Raw genomic sequence first — 21,678 nt, 5'->3', positions numbered from 1 at the left:
TATGTCATTGGTACCAATGTGCACCACGACAACTGGCTGATCTCCCTCCCTTTTTAGAATATCCTGCACCCGCTCCGAGACATCCTTGACCCTTGCACCAGGGAGGCAACATACTATCCTGGAGTCTCGGTTGAGGCCGCAGAAACGCCTATCTATTCCCCTTACAATTGAATCCCCTATCACTATCGCTCTCCCACTCTTTTTCCTGCCCTCCTGTGCAACAGAGCCAGCCACGGTGCCATGAACTTGGCTGCTGCTGCCCTCCCCTGATGAGTCATCCCCCTCAACAGTACCCAAAGCAGTGTATCTGTTTTGCAGAGGGATGACCATAGGGGACCCCTGACTACCTTCCTTGCACTGCTCTTCCTGTTGGTCTTCCATTCCCTATCTGGCTGTGGACCCTTTCCCTGCAGTACGACCAACTCGCTACACGTGCTACTCACGTCATTCTCAGAATCGTGGATGCTCCAGAGTGAATCCACCCTCAGCTCCAACTCCGCAACGCGGACCTTCAGGAGCTGGAGGCGGACACACTTCCCACACACGTAGTCGTCAGGGACACCGGTGTCGTCCCTGAGTTCCCACATGGTACAGGAGGAGCATATCATGTGACCGAGCTGTCCTGCCATGACTTTCCTGTCAAGCGATTGCAGGGATGCTATATCCAAGAAATTTGCCATGCCCGTAAGTCGTCCCCGAATGCCAAGAGTCAGTAGCTCTAGATAATATAATCTAATGGCACATATTGGGCTAGATCTTGCAGAAAAAATAAAGTTTCATTTGGAAACTTAATAAAATTTGAAAGGATCGGTGTGCATCTCTGGATTGGGCGGGCTGCACACTACTTGAAGAGATCCATTGGGCCAAATCTTCCTGGAACAATAATGGCGAGTTCAGGATGCACGCTGCTGTTAATGCGCATCGGCCAGCAGGTTCAGGGGATTAGGAGTAGTTGTGAGTTGCAAATCTCCAGAGTGCTAGAGGGTTTGCCTCGCACAAAAAGCATCTCGCCCTCAATCTCCCTGTTGTTTTTACAATTATGCTGGATTTTCACATTCATTGCCCATTAAACTCTCCGCAGAAAGTCTGGGCTGGTAATTACCAGTGTAAGTACCCTTTGAACGAGGTGATAATTGTTAATGCAATGCCAATCAACCTCTCTGGCCCAGAAAGATGACAATCTAAACTGTTGAGTCTCATTCCTGCATGTGGTACATTTTTTTTAGATACTTTAAAAATTTTACATTTATAACTTTTATATTACTTTTCCTCTTTTATTTTTCTTTTTGTACCAGATTTTGACTCGATTTCACCCTCCTTTTCCATCTTTCCTGTTTCTTTCTCAATCCTTAAATGTCATTGGTTAAGGAGATAGACTGTTGGTCCCGTCATTCACTAACGTCCCAGATGAGTCATTATCCGTTATCAGCTCGCACTTCCAGCAACTTATGGCGCAAGGAAGGGTGCAGGAACGCTCCGCTCAAGCAAGATTTGGCCCATTATCTCTACTTACATTACCAGTTCACTCACAGGATAGGTACAGATAAAAGACGTCAAGGGGCCTAAATTGCCCCTTTCCTTAAGGCCGGTTATCACCGCAACTCGGCGGCCACGCTGCGGAATGGAGTGGCTGCCTACTTTACGTAGAATGGACGCTGTGAGCCCAATTGCCCTCCCAAGTTTTCCCGGCGGTGCCCCGATGCCCCCCTTACCGCTCCGTTGCTGCCGATCCATCTTAAGCATGTCTTAGAAACATAGAAAGTAGGTGCAGGAGTAGGCCATTCGCCCTTTCGAGCCTGCACCACCATTCAATATGATCATGGCTGATCATGCAACTTCAATACCCCATTCCTGCTTTCTCTCCATACCCCTTGATCCCTTTACCCGTAGCGGCCATATCTAACTCCCTTTTGAATATATCTAATGAATTGGACTCAACAACTTTTTGTGGTAGAGAATTTCACGGGTTCATAATTTTCTGAGTGAAGAAGTTACTCCTCATCTCGGTCCTAAATGGCTTACCCCTTATATTTGGACTGTGACCCCTGTTTCTGGACTTCCCCAACATCGTGAACATTCTTCCTGCATCTAACCTGTCTAAACCCGTCAGAATTTTATATGTTTCTATGAGATCCCCTCTCATTCTTCTAAATTCCAGCGAATATAAGCCTAGTTGATGTAGTCTTTCTTCATATGTCAGTCCTTCCATCCCGGGAATTAGTCTGGTGAACCTTTGCTGCACTCCCTCAATAGCAAGAATGTCCTTCCTCAGATTAGGAGACCAAAACTGCATACAATACTCAAGGTGTGGTCTCACCAATGCCCTGTACAACTGCAGTAAGACCTCCCTGCTCCTATACACAAATCCCCTCGCTATGAAGGCCAGCATGCCATTTGCCTTCTTTACTACCTGCTATACCTGCATGCTTACCTTCAATGACTGATGTACCATGACACCCAGGTCTCGTAGCACCTCCCCTTTTACCAATTTGTCTCCATTCAGATAATAATCTGCCTTCATGTTTTTGCAACCAAAGTGGATAACCTCACACTTATCTACATTATACTGCATCTGCTATGCATTTGCCCATTCACCTAACCTGTCCAAGTCCCCCTGCAGCCTCCTAGCATCCTCCTCACAGCTCGCACTGCCACCCAGCTTAGTGTCATCTGCAAACTTGGAGATATTACACTCAATTCCTTCGTCTAAATCATTAATGTATATTGTAAACAGCTGGGGTCCCAGCACTGAACCCTACGGCACCCCACTAGTCACTGCCTGCCATTCTGAAAAGGACCCGTTTATTCCCACTCTTTGCTTACTGTCTGCCAACCAGTTCTCTATCCATGTCAATACATTACCCCCAATACCATGTGCCTTAATTTTACACACTAATCTCTTGTGTGGGACCTTCTCAAAAGCCTTTTGAACATCCAAATACACCACATCCACTGGTTCTTCCTCTACTAGTTACATTCTCAAAAAATTCTAGAAGATTTGTCAAGCATGATTTCCCTTTCACAAATCCATGCTGACTTGGACCGATCTTGTCACTGCTTTCCAAATGCGCTGCTATTACATCTTTAATAATTGATTCCAACATTTTCCCCACCACTGATGTCAGGCTAACCGGTCTATAATTCCCTGGTTTTTCTCTCTCCCTCCTTTTTAAAAAAGTGGGGTTACATTAGCTACCCTCCAGTCCAAAGGAACTGAACCAGAGTCTATAGAATGTTGGAAAATGACTACCAATGCATCCACTATTTCTAGGGTCACTTCCCTAGATACTCTGGGATGCAGCCTATCAGGCCCTGGGGATTTATCGGCCTTCAGTCCCTTCAATTTTCCCTCGGAAAATCTTTGGCCCGCCTGGTGGTGCCAAAACAAACTTTTCCCCGGTGGTCCAGTGAGGCTGTGGCCTTCTACAGTGGCGGTGCGGCTTCCCTTAAAGCCGCCATGTTTTTGCTTGTTGACTGACTGCCATGTCGGCCCGACAATTATGTCCCCGGGTTCTGCCGGGCTGTCAACAGGCAGCCTAGCACCCCCTCTTGGGTGCCAGGCCACTGGCCTGGCCGAAACCCTCCCTGGTGGGCCAATATTTTAAAATCTCGATGGCTCTCCCGTTTAAGTGAAGGGGAGAGCCGTGGTGATGCGGCGCCATGGTGACATCATCGCGGCGGTGACTCCGCACCCACCTCCAACTTCCGTCCCTCAGTTGCTGTCACCACCGCGGCTTTGCCCCTCAGGTGTAGTCACTTCCGGATCAAAACAAAAAAAAAATAAAAAGCTGAATGTTGCTCAAGAGGTGACCTGAACCACAGCCATTTTAGGCAGGGAGCAATTTTTATCCCCATGTATTCTGGCATAGATCATATATCCACAACAACAAAAAAATGTACCCTCCTCCGCCCCCCCAGCATCATGTCAATTAGCAGTGCCTTGAATGAAGCAAGAGTTCTCACCTCCACTATCTTGGCTCGGAATATCAAGAAGTAAAATTAGAGATAAGAAATAACAAACGGCAGAAAACACTGGTAGGAGCAGTTAAAAGGCAGCCCCCCGCCCCCTAAGCAGTAGCTTTACCGTCGGACAGAGTATTAATTAACAAATAATAGGAGCTTGTTACAAAGGTACTACAATAATTGTGGGGGTAATCTTCATATAGACTGGTCAAATCAAATCAAATTGGCAAAGGTAGTCTGGAGGATGAGTTCATGGAATGCATTCGAGACAATTCCTCTTGACGACATTCAGGCTTGGGCTGATAAGTGGCAAGTAAAATTCGTGCCACACATGTGCCAAGCAATGACTATCTCTCACAAAAGAGAGTCTTACCATCGGCAAACTCCCCATCAACATCCTGGGGGTCACCATTGACCAGAATCTTAACTGGACCAGCTACATAAATACTGTGGCTGCAAGAGCAGGTCAGAGGATGGTATTCTGTGGCAAGTGTCTCACCTCCTGACTCTCCAAAGCCTTTCCACCATATACAAGGCACACGTCAGGAATGTGATGGAATGCTCGCCACTTGCCTGGATGAGTGCAGCTCCAACAACACTCAAGAAGATCGACACCATCCAGGACAAAGCAGCCCGTTTGATTAGCACCCCATCCACCACCTTCAACATTCATTCCCTCCACCACCGATGCAACGTGGCTGCAGTGAGTGAAGATACACTGCAGCACTCGCCAAGGCTTCTTTGACAGAACCTCCCAAACCCACAACCTCTACAACCTAAAAGGACAAGGGTTGTAGGCGCATGGGAACACCATCACATGCAAGTTCCCCTTCAAGTCACACACCATCCTGATTTTGAAATATATCGCCATCCCTTCACCGTCGCTGGGTCTAAATCCTGAAACTCCCTCCCTAACAGTTCCATGGGAGTTCCTTCACCACACGGACTGCAACTCTTTAAGAAGGTGGCTTACCACCACCTTCTCAAGGGCAATTAGGGATGGGCAATAAATGATGACTTTGCCATCCGTGAATGAATGAAATAATTAGCATATTGAAAGTTGGCTCCTCCCTGAAACAGGTGAGTGCCTGGGCCATCCATGTGAAAACGCCTAGAAAATGGCAGTAGCCACACCGGGAGCAGGAACAGGGCGATATTGGTCCACTGCCATTCTTGGATGCCTGTTCCCGCTGGGTGGAGGACATAAAAATTGACCCCAACCTGTCGTAGCCTAGGTTGGATTTATCCCCTTTCTTTGATAAGTTAACATACCTTGTTTACAATCCAGTGAGACATCCTAGCATTCAGTGTCAGTAGATATACTCATTTTCAGTTCCCTCTTTGCTGATCGCCCTTTTGACGTGACTCTGAAATTTTGTATATTCTTCCAAGTAGCTTTCCTTCCTCTTCTCTTTGTTGTTCATTTTTCTTTGCATTGGTCCATATAGGGTAACATTTTTGAGAGCAGGTTAATCTGATGTATGTATTTGCCCTGCACTGATATCTGAATACAGTTCTGGATCACTTCAGATTGAAATATCCTCAGCAATCTCAGTGGTAAATACTTTGGGTCAGTTGTGTCATGTTGTGCCATCAGCAGCTGTTCCTGTTTCTGCCATTGGGCCTTATTTCCAGTTTCACCACTTGGGTAGTAATTTGGCAGAGTGGATCACCTGCCCATTGTAGACCCATCCAATTTTCATCACACTGATTTCTACCAGATTACCATCCAGGTGGTGGAGTTGAAAATTACCCCAATTGACTGTGCTTTGAAATAAATTACAACTTTTTTCCAGGCTCCTTACATCCAAGTGTGGTATCTTTGAATATTAATTTTCATTGGTGTGATTGCACTGGACTACAAGACATCTGAAGATAATTACTTGGGATAATTTATAACAACCTCGATATGTTTGTAGAGCAACTTTATATTGAATTTTATTCTCGGGTCTGATTACATATCAATGCATTTCATTCACTTTACATCCAATTTCCACCCTTCCCTCACCTTCACATGGTCCATCTCTGACTCTTCCCTTCCTTTCCTTGACTTCTCTATCACAATTTCTGGTGATAGGCTATAGGTAAACCTCCACTATAAGCCCACTGACTTCCGCAGTACCTGGATTACAATTCCTTCCACCCGCTACCTGTAAGGACTCTTTTCCATTCTCCCAGTTTTTTCGTCTCTGTTGCATCTGTTCTGCCACCTTCCATACAAGTGCTTCTCATATGTCTTCCTTTTTCCTCAACCGAGGATTCTCCTCTACAGTGGTTGGCATGGCCCTTGATCGTGTCCTCACCCCTACCCCTCGCTCCCAGAACCACGATAGGGTTCCCCTTGTCCTCACCTTTCACCCCACCAGCCTCCACATTCAACAGATCATCCTCCGCCATTTCTGGCAGCTCCACCATGATCCCACCACCAAGCACATCTTCCCCTCCCCTCCCCTTTCAGCATTCCGAAGGGATCGTTCCATCCACGACATCCTGGTCCATTCCGCAGTCACCCCCAGCACCCCCTCCCCTTCCCATGGCAATTGGGGAGACCAAACGCAGATTTTGTGACCGCTTTGCGAAACACCTCCATTCAGTCCATAGGCGTGACCCCGAGCTTCCGGTCGCCTGTCACTTTAATTCTTCGCTCCACTCCCACTCTGATCTCTCTGTCCTCGGTCTCCTACACTGTTCCAACGCAGCTCAACCTAAACTCGAGGAACAGCACTTCATCTTTCGTTTAGGCACTTTACACTCTTCCTGATTCAAAATCGAGTTCAACAATTTCAGACCATAACTTGTGCCCCTATTTTTTTTTGTTTCTTTACTTGTCCCTTTACCATCTCCTTTTGCTGTGTACTATCATCCCTTTATCATTGAATCACTCCTGCCGTCCACCCCATCACAAATCTCCCCTCCCCCTAGTTCTTTCCTCCCCTCCCCCTTTCCCTGCCCTACACTTGCTTAAAATCTATCACATCTCTAACTTTTTCCAGTTCTGGTTATCGACCTGAAACTTTAACTCCGTTTCTCTCTCTACAAAATGCTGCCTGACCTGCTGAGTAGTTCCAGCCTTTTCTGTTTCTCTTTCAGATTTCCAGCATTCGCAGTACTTTGCTTTTGTTTCAATGTATTATTGGTCTGGGAAATTGAGAGTTACAGATAGAATTCTAAACAGTTAAGTCTACAGATCTGAGCAAGGTGTTAGATCTGACACTGGAACATGGAATAGCAAATCCCACCCTGTTTTTATGAATGGATGAGCTATGAAGGTTACTGGTGTGGAAGGTTGAAGGGTGAAGCATGAGGCTGCAGAAAGCCTTTGAACATGTGGCTCAATGCAGAATGGAGTGAAATATCCTGGATTTATTTTTGCTGTTCTATTTATTTTTGAAAATGTTAATTCTTTGCCTCAAATGTTCGACTTTCGAACTTAAATGTAGTTCTATTATGGGCGGGATTTTCGGATCTTCTGCGCTCTGTTTTTCCACCCCTGGAGCGGCAGCAATGGAGGCGATGAGGTGTTTTTGCTGGGCGGTCAGCCTCCAGCACCCCGCAGCAGTCCTCGGGTCTAGTTTAGCAGCGGCGCTGAGCAGCACCGCCCGGAGGAGCTGCAACACCCCTGGTTGCGACACCGACGCGAGTTTGAACTTCAGCTCGACCCGTACACTGCAAAGCGCGCCTCGCACTGACCGTCTGGGAAATCAGGCGGTCCAACGATCCTGACAGCGGAGAGGTAAGTAATGGACTCCTAAGGGAAGTGTGATTGTTTTTTCTTCTCATTTTTTTTTGCGGTTTCTGTTGTGGTGACGTGGGCAGCAATGTTTTGGGAATTTTTTTGTGGGTTTTTTATAGGTTTTGTTTTCCCCCCTCGGAGTCTCGGAGCGGTCACAGCCCGGCTTTTTAGTTAGGGAGTTTCCCGTGCTAGCGCCGTAAGAGAGGTGTAGGATGCCACCCTTAGCGCTGTGCCTCCTGACGCAGGACCCAGCTGCCCAAACTTACTTACTGAGGCACAAACTGTTCCCGGGTGCTAACTTTCCCGCCCCGCCGCTATTTTTTTCCCAAAAACATCAAAACTGAAAATCTAGTCCATATGTTCTTCATTCATATTTTGAAGTGTGTTAGATTGTTCTGAATTTTCATGCCAGCATATATTTAACCCAATTATGTACACCAGCATATGCATGATACGAAGCGTGAAAATATATTTTGAAGTCAGAATATGACTATGTTCTCCATAAATGCCAGACTAAAAATTGGGAAGGCTTTTTTGTAAAGCATGTTGTATTTGTCAATTAATGAGTGCACTATGATGCAAAGGCCTGTGTCACATTCTGCAGTTTGAGGTCAGGTTAAATTAACTGACCTGTACTAGGACACAAATTTCCCTTGGTGGAATGTAGTATAACCCTCTACTTTGTCTACTTTTGAAAAGCTGTTTCTATTTGTGCTGGTGAGGAGTAACTTTGTTTTGCTGAGTTTCTGTCAAAATGTTTCCTGTTCTGTTCATAAAGCCTTTTTTTGTTGGACCTAGTTGTGTTGAATTGAACAATTTTCTTTTGTTCTAGCACACAACCATTGCTCATTGTTCAGGACCTGCTGTCAATGCTGTCAACAATGCGCAAATCCTCGGTGTGAAATATTCATCTGTGAGCCTTTCACTTGTGCCAAAAACATAAATATGTGATGAAAAGCAGCAAGGTAATTCTGATACATGAGCTGCAAGGGATGGACAAATGGGATTAATGGGCTCCTTGCCCTCCTTCTTTATTCTTTTTGCTCTTTCCACTCACTTCATTTTCTCGCTTTGTTTTGCTTGTCTATAATTGAAAGTGTTTTCTCTTACTTTCAAACCAAGCGAAATGCTGGGTATAACCCAACAAGGGCTATAGATGCAGGAGATTGTGATCCTTAGGCAGTCGCCAAATGTAGGCAGATTAGTAGGCCTCGCATTTATCTGAGAGATCCTGGTCTATCCAACAGCATGGATATTGTAATGTATGCTCACTGGTTTGTAGAGCTGTTGCATTGTGAGTGGCTTAGCCAGTCACGTGATGTTCACAAGACTCAATAAAACCCCAGTCAGTTGGGTCTAGGTCATCCACAATGAGCTATGCAGTTGTGAGCCTAGTGGGTGAACTGGTAATGTGTAGTATGATTGTTAAACCTTTGTTAATAAACCAACTAGTTCTTAAAAGCAATGTGTTGCTATGAATTTTTAAGCAAAGAACCCATGAAGCCAATACATTACAGATATAGCATTCAGTATTATATCCTCAGACTGAAACCCATTTAAAAACAGAGGGCAAGAAATGACAGGAATGGAACCCAAAAGGAATGCAGGTTTTGTACATTGAGACTCGAATAGTTGACAAATGCAATGCGAGATTCCCTCTAAGTTAATTTGCAGACGAAATACAGCTTAACCCCGAAACGTAGAACAGTAATCCTTTTTCCACAAATGTTATATTTCCTTTCAATATCCTTTCTATTTTAATGTTCTGTTCAAGCAGCAGTGCTGAATTAATATTTGTTAGTGAGACTTTTCTGGCAATTTGTCCTATAGATGGATATTGCAGGGCAATGAATCAAGATGGCTGGAAATAATTTTTCTTGTTATCAATAACAGCCGTCAGAAAATAAAATCCTTCAATGTCTCTATTTGAGCTGGATATAACTATAGAGACACAGAGGCCACGAAATTCGGCATCTTGCTGCCGCTAGTTAAGGCCAGTTCGTCGGCTCCGCTTCACCAAGGGGTGGTCACAGAACTCTGTCACACCTTGGAACCAAACCTGCAGCCGCAGAGCAGGGTGACATCAGTGCTGCCAGTGGCCCTCAAGGTGAGCATGGCCCTGAATAGATTCACCAGCAGATCCTTCCAGGCTGGAACAGGCGACATAGCTCTCACCGTTCACTGGCCAACGCATCCGGGAGGTTACAGAGGCTCTGTACTGTAGGAGAGGGGATTTCATTGTCTTCTCTCTAAACAGAGAGAAGCAGGAGGAGCACGCACATGGTTTTTCCAGGATATCGGGCTTCCCCATGGTGCAGGGTGCCATCGACTGCACCCACATGGCTTTGCATTCACCGTAAACCAATCCTAATTATTCCGTAACCACAAAGGCTACCACTCACTTAATGTACTGTTGATGTACGACCATGCTCAGCACATCATGATGGTGAATGCCCGCTCTCCTGGCAACATCCTGCGCCAGTCACCTATGCCAGCAATCTTCCAGCCACCATGTTGAATCCTATGGTGGCTGCTAGGTACCAACGGCTATCCTTCTTCTTAGGCAGTCCCTCGGAGTCAACACTAAAAATGAGCTCTTAGGTGAATGATGATATTCAGTCTACACCTGGCTGATGACTCCCCTCCGCAACCCAACCACTCGTGGCCCAGCACTCATATAATGAGAGCCATGCTGCCACCAGGAACATCATTGAGCAGGCCATTGGGGTGCTCAAGCAATGGTTCTGCTGCCTTGATTGCTCTGGAGAAACTGTCCAGTACTTGGCTGAGTGGGTGTCCCTCTTTGTGGTGATCTGCTGCATCCTCCACAACTTGGCCATCATGACGGGACAGCTCTCACCACCATAGGAGGGGGAGGAAGAGGAACATAAGAAATAGGAGCAGGAGTAGGCCATTTGGCCCCTCGAACCTGCTCTGCCATTCAATAAGATCATGGCTGATCTGATCATGGACTTAGGAGGAGGAGAAAGATGAGGAAGAGGAGGGAGGAGGCAGAGGGATCAGACTCCGGTTCCCATGAATGAAACTCTAGATCCCCATTGCTCACCACTTCCCCACCTTGCCATCCCTTTGTCATGGAATATCACAGCGTCCTCTTGGCCACAATGCTGAAATCTAAACCACCACAAAACAAACATTCAAACAAGATTTAGGAATGATTCATTCCAAAACTACTTAACAAAGTCAACTTATCATCCATGTGCATTCTTTTAGTGCCTGTCTTTCATGTGTCTTTGCCGGTCTAGTGCTCCTATGCCATGTTACCCCAATGGTTGCAGCACAGCTGGTTGAAGGTTGTTGACTTTCAGTGGGCGAGACTGCAGATGGCCTTGCAGGACGACCTCGAGCAGCTCTGGGTCGAGAAGGCCCGGCTGTAGACTTTATCATTTCGGCATGGATGGCAGCAGTCTGGGCTGGCTGGCTGACAAGCAACAGCAAGGGCACTGACAGAGTGGCAGTGATGCTGGTGCCTACAAGTGTCAGCTCAAGTGATGGTGTCTCTTCTTCTCCGTCACTTTCCTTTTGTTCTTCCTGCACTGGCTGGACTGGTTGGTGTTCTTAGGTATCTGAAAGGAGAAAGGCACGAGGATAGGGTTGTGGTAATGGGAGGGGGGGGGGGAAGCAAGATGTACATGCTTACACCCTCAGCAGCTTGTAAGTGAGAAGAAATTGTGGGATGAGGTGGAAGTGGGATTTGAGAAGGACGATTAGGTATGAGCATACCGTCAATATCAATGCTTTCAGCCTTGCTGATAGTGACGGCCCCTACAATGATATCTAGCACTGTCTCCTCCAGCTGGGTCAGGTTCTGCAGCCATGCCTGTTCCCCACCTGTTCACTGCTGCTGGCACCGGTTATGCGCCACCTTGGCCTGCAAGAGAAAGGGAAAGGTGTCAGTGAGTGTGGTGTGATGTGTTTGGCCAAAGTGCCCATCATGGTTGAATAACTGGCAGTGTGTGCAAGGTGTGAGATGTGGGTGTGAGGTTTGCAACAGTGTTAAATGTGTGAGGATGAGATGAAGCTATGATTGTGAGGTTTTGAGTCATGCTTGATAGAGATTGTTGGTAGGTGAGTGATGGGGGTATGGTGCATTAGGCAGTGTGTGAGGCTAGTGGTGTGGTTGGTGGGATGTGACATTTAAAGATGCATTCACTGACCTTGACCACTCGTGTAAGGTCATTAAACTTATTTTGGGAAAAAATCCAGGTCCTGCGGGAAAGACTGGTGGTACTGATCACTTCAGCAATCTGCTCCCACTGCCTTCTTACAGTCAGTCTGGAGGGCCTCCTGGCCCCCTGCACAAAGATGACCTGTCTCCTCCTTTCCACTCCTTCCGGAGAACCTAGGTGCCCTTTCTCTGGCCTGTTGAGCCATAGCTACCTTCCAGTTTCCTTTGCAACAATAACAATGAGGTACTTATTTCAGAAAGTACCTCCCCTTTAAGAAGTGCAGACTACATTTCACACTGCTAACTGCTAGCTTTAAATAGACATTACTTCCCACGCAATTGGACCTCCTGCTGAGTGCTGAGCCAATGAGCAGTGTTGTGCCCAGCGCTTCGATCATATAATCTAGCAGGCAGCAGGTACGGGCGTGGGCAGACTGCGCATTACCATCCTGGCGCACATTTTCGGGCCTTATCAGAATATTTAGTCTTGACATTGTTACAATATAATTTTAGACTTATTTTAATTGTTAATCTAGGTCCCATAAAGCTTAATTATTCTTTATCCATGCTTCCATTTGCACAAGAAAGAAAAATGATTATCTTCACTACTTACAATTTAATTAAATACTGATATAGCCTCTGCATACAGTCTAACAAATAAATACAAGTTTAGAATATTTTTGTTTTAATAGTTTGTCAGGAATGCAGAAGTAAAAGCGATGTCCTAGCAAAAAGTAGCAATGGTATAAATCATAATTGCAAACCGCCATGGTACAGGATACTAGTATTTAATTTATTTTTTGACAAAGGTGAATTGAATTAGTGCTGCCTCACTGATTGCCACCAAAGTGTGACCAACGTTTTTACGGTGAATGGTTAAGATCTGGAATGCACTGCATGAAAGGGTGGTGGGGGCAGACTCAATTTTATCATTCAAAATGGAGTTGGATAAGTATCTTAAGGAGAAAAAATTACAAGGCTACAGGGAAAGTGCAGGGGAGTGGGACGAGCTGAGAGTTGGCATGGGCTCGACGGGCTGAATGGCCTTCTTCCGTGCTGTAGCCATTCGATGATTCTAGTTGTTTCTTCATTCCTTCACATAAGACCAATGTACGAATGATGGGTGAGGCAGTTAGCAAAAATGGAATCTTGCAAGGGGGTGGGGGGTGGCTGGAAGGGCGGCTCACTTAGAAATACTTGGAATATTTGAGATCTAAATAGCCCCTATCAGCTCCAATAGCTGAAGCATCTCTGGCAAAAGGTCGTTAATCTTAAGGCAGTCCCAAAGGTAAAGTACCAAAAAAAGAAAAATCACTGGCATCGTATCAGCATGTATTAGAGGAAATAGACCCCTCCCCATCCTAATCATGTATAGGTGGGTCATATTGGATATGGTTCAATGGAATTATTTAGATATAACTCCTTTCTTTCTAAATAAAATCACATTTTACTTAAGAAACCACCAATAAGCTAAGTTCCAAATTTTCTTCCAATGCTTACTCGAGATCTTCAACCGGGGTTTCAAAGCCAAGGAACACCCAGAGCTGAAGATAAGCTGATTTAAATCTTGCCTGAGGTAGCATGGGGCATTGCAGCTTCAAGGATTCATTTTATTTTCACTAACCACAGTAAATCGTTCTCGATCTGGCCTATTTAGACATCTGCTGTCATCGATATACATTAGTGTTCAGCTAACGTGTGAACTATTCACTAGTCACTGACATCGTTGCCTATAAATCCTCCTTATTACAGAACAAGGAAATTCATTGCACTGGTCCAACTTCCTGCTAATGACCTTTGACCAGCACTTGGAAAGCCAAAGTAATTAGAAAAGCAATTCCAAATGAGATTAGTGATTTTAGTTCCAAAATAACTGAACAGCTGGGAACATATGTTCATGCCTTCCAATGTAGATCTTAATGGGTTTCTGCAGAACTATTATTGTAGTTGCCATCAGTTTATCAATAGCCAAACATTGTATATTGTAAATGTGTGTCAGACATTCTTACATTTTCAAATGGAAGTGAATGGAAAACACCTAAAGTAGATGAAAAATGTATCTGGACCTAGTGAAGTAGTTATAGCAAAAGAATATTAGAGATTAAGAACTTTAAAAGAATTTGTAACATATTTCATGCAAGAGCTAGATTCAAATGCAAGATTTTTGTGCGGTTTATTTTTTGGCTACCTCTTCATCCAAGCTGATCTTAATGTTTTGATTATAAACAAATTTCAGTACCAAAATAAAATGTTAAAAAAAAGTCCAAAAATGCTATAATCTAGGAATTGTTGGGGGCGAAAGGATTCTGTACTGTTTTATAATTCCAATTTACAATGTCTTCTTTAATACAAAGAAGCTGTATAGTTTTCAGTACTCAAAATTAAGGTTTTTTTAAGGTATCAGGCCCAAAACTTTGCTTCATATGAATGGATAAACAATGTGGCCATACAGCATTCCTCTGTCCGCTATTTTAATGGAGCCATCAAACCAGGTTTGCACCTCCATTAAAATAGATGACAGAGTTATGCCATACAAGCATTTGTCTGCTGATATTGTCAACAGTACTGTCTGGCCAGCACTATGCAACTAATGGGTGCTGTAAATACTTGCAATAATTATTTTAATATTTTAATTTCTTCCACCTCCGGTCATTGTAATTTTGCCAGTAAGTAAAATGGAAAGCAGCAATTCTTTAAATATCCATGTTCTGCAGGAGACATAATCGTGCGTCCTCCCACAATTACATTATTGTGGTATGAGTACAATGTGTGGCTACCGCAGGTTATCCCACCAATAGTTGAGGCAGGGTGAAATGGGCAGTTAGTTTTTTTATTCTCTCAATTAAAAACTTCTGTGTGGTACTTCATCTTATAGCGTGACTAGAATCTGCGAAATCTCCACGTCAGGCAGAAAGGCAGCCCTGAAGCCTAAATATGCAGCCTTCTGATTGGAAGTCAAGTGCTCAACTGTTTGAACTGCCTGGCGATATGCCATTTCATTATTTGCCTGTTCTTAAACTGAATGGAAAATGTTGAACTGTGTTTATGTAACATAACACATACTATTAATTCATAACAGAAGTTATACTAAGGCAGACAACCCTGCATACAGTGTTTAGTTTTGGTCACCACAGCACGGAAATAGACTTTCTGATATGAAGAAAGGTACAGGAAACATCAACAAGTGCAAAGATGATGAGCTATGAAGAAAGATTAGGGGAAGCTTAAACTTTACAGTCTAGAAAGGAGATTAAGTTGAATCTCAGTGCAGTGCATGATACATTATGTGGTATATCACAGGCCAGCTCAGATTAAGATTTAAAGTTTGCAAAGAAAGTAGGAAGCGAGTGAAAATAAACTCAGAAGAATATAGGGACCTAGGAAGAACCAACCAGTTCTCAATGGACACGATTAATCAGGGGCCCAGTCCTACGAGGTGAGAACAGATCAGGACTATACTTGAGTCATTTTCACCTCTCCGTATGCGCCCATTGTTCACCCATTAGGAAAAGGATAGCAATGGCGGTAATACTGTTCTCGCAGTAACCACACTCTTTCTCACAGTGATAACTCTGGAATCGAAGTGAGAAAACACTCAAGTGAAGCAGATATTAGAAGTTACCATAAAAAAGCATAGTTAATTATTAATTTTAATAAAGCCCTACTGGTGATTATTGATCAAATTGTGCAATAAATGTTTACATTGTGTTTAGAATTCATGTTTGCAAACTACATATAATTGGAAACATTTAGAACCAAGCATCATATTGAAAACAATAACCTTTTAGATGTTATTTATTGATCAATATATTTTAATTAAATGAAGAAAAGACGTTCTTTTTCCCCAGTTGTATAACCAGCTCAGGCCTCAGTAAGGCAGAAAGACTCTCACAATAAGAGTGTGATGGCATGTAGCGACCTCTACCACTGTACTGTATGCACCTTTGAGGATGCTCACAGGTTTGTAGAGCTGGTGAATTGTGAGTGGCTTAGCCAGTCACATGATGTTCACAAGCCTCAATAAAACCCAGTCAGTTGAGTCTAGGCCAACCACAATAAGGTATGCAGTTTTGAGCCCAGTAGATGAAATGGTAATGTGTAGTTTGATTGTTAAACCTTTGTTAATAAATCAACTAGTTCTTAATAGCAATATGTTGCTATGAATTCTTAAACAAAGAACCCATGAAGTAAATACATTACAACCACCTAGAAGGCCAAGGACAGCAGGCGCATGGGAACATCATTACCTGCAAGTTCCCCTCCAAATTACACTCCATCCTGACTTGGAAATATATCACTGTTCTTTCATCGTCGCTGGGTCTAAATCCTGGAACTCACTCCCTAACAGCACTATGGGAGTACCTTCACCACAAGGACTGCAGCAGTTCAAGAAGGTGGCTCACCACCATCCTCTCAAGGACAATTAGGGATGGGCAATAAATGCTGGCCTTGCCAGTGTCGCCCACATCCCAGCATTAATAAAAAAACAAGTTCAGAAAGCAGATGTGCGTAAGCTGAAATGTACAGATAAGATCATAAATGGCACAAGCTTCATGCTTGCAGTTTAGAATATCATTGAAACCCACAATTGCCCTACAGCCTTGTAAATATATAATATGGGGTAGGTTATTGAATAGGAGGAACAATAGCTTTCACTATAGGACAGTATAGTAATCCAGAAAGAAACTCCACAGTTCAGTTATTGACACTTATCCATCTTTTATTCTAGAAAATATATTCCTGTATAACATACATACAATACCGGTATACAACTTTCTTACAAAACAGAGTTACAAAACCTTTTAATTGCCATTTTGGACAAGGATGCTGCTAAAGTAGACAATGTTAATATTAAAGATTTAAAAGTTCCCTGATATTAAAAAAAGCACAACCAGTGAAAAAGTGTTCCTCTATATCGATCAAGGACTCTTTCAAACAAGGCCATAACATCTTCTAAACTCTGCAAACAGTACTGTCTGTATATGATGTCGCTAGAGTCTTGCCTCTGAGTTAGAAAGTTGTGGGTTCATCTCCCACTCCAGAGACTTGAGCACAAAAATCTATGCTAACACCCAAGTGCAGTGCTGAGGGAGTGCTGCACTATCGGAGGTGCCGTCTTTCGGATGAGACGTGAAACTGAGGCTCCGGCTGTCCTCCCAGGAGGGTGTAAAAAGATCCCATGGCACTATTTGAAGAAAAGGAGGGGCGTTGTCCCCGGTGTCTTGGCCAATATTTATCCCTCAACCAACTCCTAAAAACAGATTACCTGGTCATTATCACATTGCTGTTTGTGGGATCTTGCTGTGCGCAAATTGGCTGCTGTGTTTCCTACATTACAACAGTGACTACACTCCAAAAGTACTTGATTGGCTGTAAAGCACTTTGGGACATCCTGAGGTTGTGATAGGTGCTATAGAAATCAAGTCTTTCTTTTTCTAATTTTAGCTCCAATGATTTAAAATGGGATGTTGAGGAGTGATTTTATATTTCTGTTTAAACAAGTTATATGAAGGAAGTGTAGCTTGTATTATAAATTCTAGAATAATTGTATTGTCAAAAGAACATAATCTGAATCAGTCTGAGTGACCTTACACTAAATTCCACAATTTTAGCATATTTCTGGAACTTGTACCTTAGTGCGGGAGTAAATGATTCTGCACCCAGGTGTCAAGCAACATGGTGAAGAAATAACTCAGAAAGTGTAATGCCTGTCTTAAATATTAGAAACCAACTATGAAATTGAGGCTAAAAAGCAATGTTCTGATTTCTTTGTTTATATATATATATATTATGCAAAAAGCAGGTAAAAATAACTATTTTACATTCATGAACACTTCAGGCAATGCCAAATAATCTGAGGATTCATATTGAAAATTAGCCATACTGAATTAATAAACCTGCAAGAGTAGAGATTTGATGATGCGAATACACAAACCTGTTTAAGAAGTATTGAAAAAGTAGATGGATATTCCTCGTGAATGATTTGGGGAGGATAGTTGCATTGAGTATTGCATCCAATTCTGGGGACCATGCTTTAGGAAGGATGTCAAGGCCTTGGAGAGGCTGCAGAGGAGATTTACTAGAATGGTACCCGGGATGATGGACTTCAGTTATTTGGAGAGACTGTAGAAGCTGGGTTTGTTCTCCTTAGAGCAGAGAATGTTATGGAAAGATTTAATAGAGATGTTCAAAATTTGAGGCGTTTTAATAAGAGTAAATAAAGATAAAAACTGTCTCTACTCTCAGAAGGGTTGATAACCAGATATAAGATAATTGGCAAAAGAAGCAGGGGGAGGGCCGGGAGGGGAGATGAGGAGAATTCTTTTTGTGCAGCGAGTTGTGCAGTTGTGCATCTGGAATGCACTGCTTGAAAGGGTGGTGGGAGCAGAATTAATATTAACTTTCCAAAGAAAACTGGATATATACTTGAAAAGGAAATGTTTGCAGGACAATGGGGAAAGAGCAGGGGAGTGATACTACTTGGATAGATCTTTCAAAGATCCAACACAGGCATAATGGGCCAAATGGCCTCTTTCTGTTCTGTAAGATTTGGATGTTGGATGCTGCAGTTATGACGCGCCCTACTAGCAAGAAGTCATCTACCTGGTTTCTGCTGCGCATCTTCCCACAGCACATCACATTTGAGATCAAGAATTTGGTTCCAAGTGTGGGGAGGGGGGGTTGTTTGATTTACATGCCTTCATTCCACGGCATTAAAGGTCCTGGGTAGTTGTGCTTCAGCCCACATTACTCTTTTTACCTCCTTTAAATGGTACATTTTAGATTTTCAGTACGATGAATAGTCAATCACTGTATGTGGTAGATTATGTTACTAGTTTATTCCCAGATATTCCTCATATAACACAAAGGCCTCGACATTATTCCATTTACTTTAAACAAGTTAATGCCTCCACTATAATAGAATAGAAAGGAAGACCAGAATTAAGTGTTCATATCCTATTATCCCACAATGTTATTTCAGGGTCATAACTATAGAAAATTTTCTTGCAACTAAGCTTAACTCTAAAATATCAGAGTATTTCATTTTGAAAAGTAGCTGGGATTTTGGCTCAAAAATCGAGTTAGCCAATGCACTAGTCATTATACTTTTTTGTCAGGAGACTGAAAGACAGGGGGTGACAAATATAACATTGCTCCAGTTCTGACTTTCTGTTCAGTTTCAGGCGGTGTGCCCATGTGCAGATATCAAATGATTTAGAAAATACTGGATCACATTGGAATGATAAATTAATCAGCCCGGGGAAAATAGGCTAGGGCAGAACAAATAAAGCAAAGGCAGTCTCAGACATAACAGAAAACCCCAGCAAATTGAGAGATGTGGTCATAGAAACATAGGAACAGGAGGAGGCTATTTAGTCCCTCGGGCCTATTCAATTAGATCATGGCTGATCTGCATCTCAATCACATTTTGCCGACTTTGATCCCTATCCCTGATACCCTTGCCCAATAAAATCTATCAACCTAAGTCTTCAGTGATATACCCTTTAAGCTCTGATATCATTCTGGAGAATCTGCGCTGCATGCCTCCAATGCTAATACAGGTTGAACCTCCCTTATCCAGAACTCCCTTATCCAGACCACCCCTTGTCCAGAACCATTCCCGGCCACCGGGTGGTGCATGCACAGAACTCCGACATCAACAAATTGAATTCCTTCCTCGCTGCCGACTCCCGCAATCACTGGCCTGACCCCGCAATCCACCGCTCCCCCCGCCACCCCCCATCCCCGCCCACCCATAATCTCTCTGCTGCACTCCCAGACCCAAGCCAGCCAGCCCCAATACCCCCTTGCTCAATACCTGTACCATCCAATTTAACATGACAACCCCTCGTCCAGAAAAATCCCTTATCCAGAACAGGCCAGGTCCGAGGGTTCCGGATAAGGGAGGTTCAACCCGTATGTCTTTCCCCAGGTTCGGTGCCCAAGACTGAACACAGTACTCCAGATGGGGTATGACCAAGGCTCTGTACAACTGAAGCATCAATTCTTCCCCTTTGTATTTTAGCTTTGTATTCAGCTTATTCATAATGTCTAATTTCACATTGAAAAGGCTTGATGATAGAACGTGAGCCTTGTAGTTTATCATGGTCAATGCACAGTACACTATACGATTCACTGGGATGAAACTGACAGAGTTGGGTTCACTATGCCCAAATCCCAATGCCCATCCAGCTGCCCATTACATAAATGTTCCTTTTTTTGTAGTGGAGGGGGATATTTTTACAAAGTGGTGCTAATATTTTGAACTGCTGGACTGAATAGATACAAATAACTAATTAGAATAGTATTGAAAATTAAGAATTAGTCACCAGAAGAATGGTAATATATTTCAGATAATGGCCACCAAGTTTGTAGATATGCAGTACATTAAGTTTAGTACAAATATTAGACAACTTTTTAATCTCTAATATTTTATATAGTACAGTTTAAGAAAGAGATGAAGTGTGTAAAAATATTTTTAGATCCCTCTGTTTAAAAAAAATATATATAGCAGGAAATCAGATAAGTTAATAAACCATTTACCACCTTTGCAATGTTTGTATCATAAAGAAAAGCTTTGTCTAAAAATGTACCAGTTTTCAGCTGTACTGAATAAATATTTAGTCAACCACAGTTGTTTTTGTGCACTATCAGAAAGGACTGAGAACATCTGTTTTAGTTTTCCTGTAGTAAAGTAGTTAAATTGAAAGAAATAAATTACAAGCACAAAGAGTACTATATACATAATACTGTACATGAAGCACCTTCAAACCCAATTTGGAGTCACTTAGTAAAAGTTTAAGGATGGCATAACGATTGTATTTGTAATTGGGTCCTCTTTTTGTTTTAATTTCCCAGCTAGTGGCAACCACATGATCTTACCACCATGTTTCTATATTTCTTTAATATTACATTTGAACTGTCATCAAAGTACAGCACAGAGATTGCATTTAGCTTAGTTGGCGCACAGCAAGGTTTGGGGACGTTGTCGGGGAACATCAAGTGAACCTGCAAATGGAAACAAAATTCTTAAATCAACTTACATGTTCAAAACCACCGTACCCAGAGAAAAATAAAAGTTATTGAACTATTAGATGATAGATTGTTTCATAAGATTTCAAGGCCGAGGGACAGACCTATGATCCCCAAAGTTAATGAAAAAACACAGCCAATAAATAGCATGGTGAATAAAAGTGTTATATAGGAACAGGAATAGACAGTTGAGCCCCCAGATCCTGTTCTGCCATTCAATTAAATCGTGGCCAACTTTCATCATTCTCAGGACTGGCGCACTGCCTCTTGGGGCACAAGTGACATCCCCAGATTGCCAACCGCGTCCTAATGATGCAAGAGGACCAATTTTATGTGTCCGGTTCAGAGCCACCGCTGTCAGGAGCGAATCAATTTCTGACTCAAAATATCACATAATTGCAGTAGTGGGCGCTTGCCCAAAGTTGGAGCTAAGAAACTATTAGGGTGAGCTTTAGATGTTCATACTTTTAGTGAAAAGGTCTGTGTGTGTACAAAATGGGACATTTTAAGTTTTATGTATAATGCCTTTTTTTTGTTAAAATTATCAACAGGAGAAATTTCAGTCCCACCACTGAAGCAGCATGGAGGGAACAAAGGAGTTGATTATGCATTGATTTTTTTGTAAAATTAATGAGACCATCATAGCACTGGGGTTTCTTTAATTACATTTTAATCTTTGCATATTCATCTTCATTATACCAAATATATGAATATGTAAAATTTTCAATAAAGTATAATCACTTTACGAATAATTGGTTAG

General features: G+C 43.0%; 1 protein-coding gene across 1 annotated transcript in view; it reads right to left on the bottom strand.

The window, feature by feature from the left end:
* Positions 1-20,313: 20,313 nt before the first annotated feature.
* The window catches only part of bmp5 (bone morphogenetic protein 5), a 262,311-nt gene continuing 260,946 nt past the window's right edge, over positions 20,314-21,678 (bottom strand). Inside the window, exon 7 of the mRNA XM_070884339.1 lies at positions 20,314-20,894. Coding sequence (XP_070740440.1) covers positions 20,745-20,894 — 150 coding nt within the window. The 3' untranslated portion in view covers positions 20,314-20,744. The remainder of the gene's footprint in view (positions 20,895-21,678) is intronic.

This window comes from Pristiophorus japonicus, chromosome 7 (assembly GCF_044704955.1).
Source record: "Pristiophorus japonicus isolate sPriJap1 chromosome 7, sPriJap1.hap1, whole genome shotgun sequence".
NCBI lineage: Eukaryota > Metazoa > Chordata > Chondrichthyes > Pristiophoridae > Pristiophorus > Pristiophorus japonicus.
Note: the sequence above shows the minus strand (reverse complement) of the source record. Positions and strands in the feature narration are given on the sequence as shown.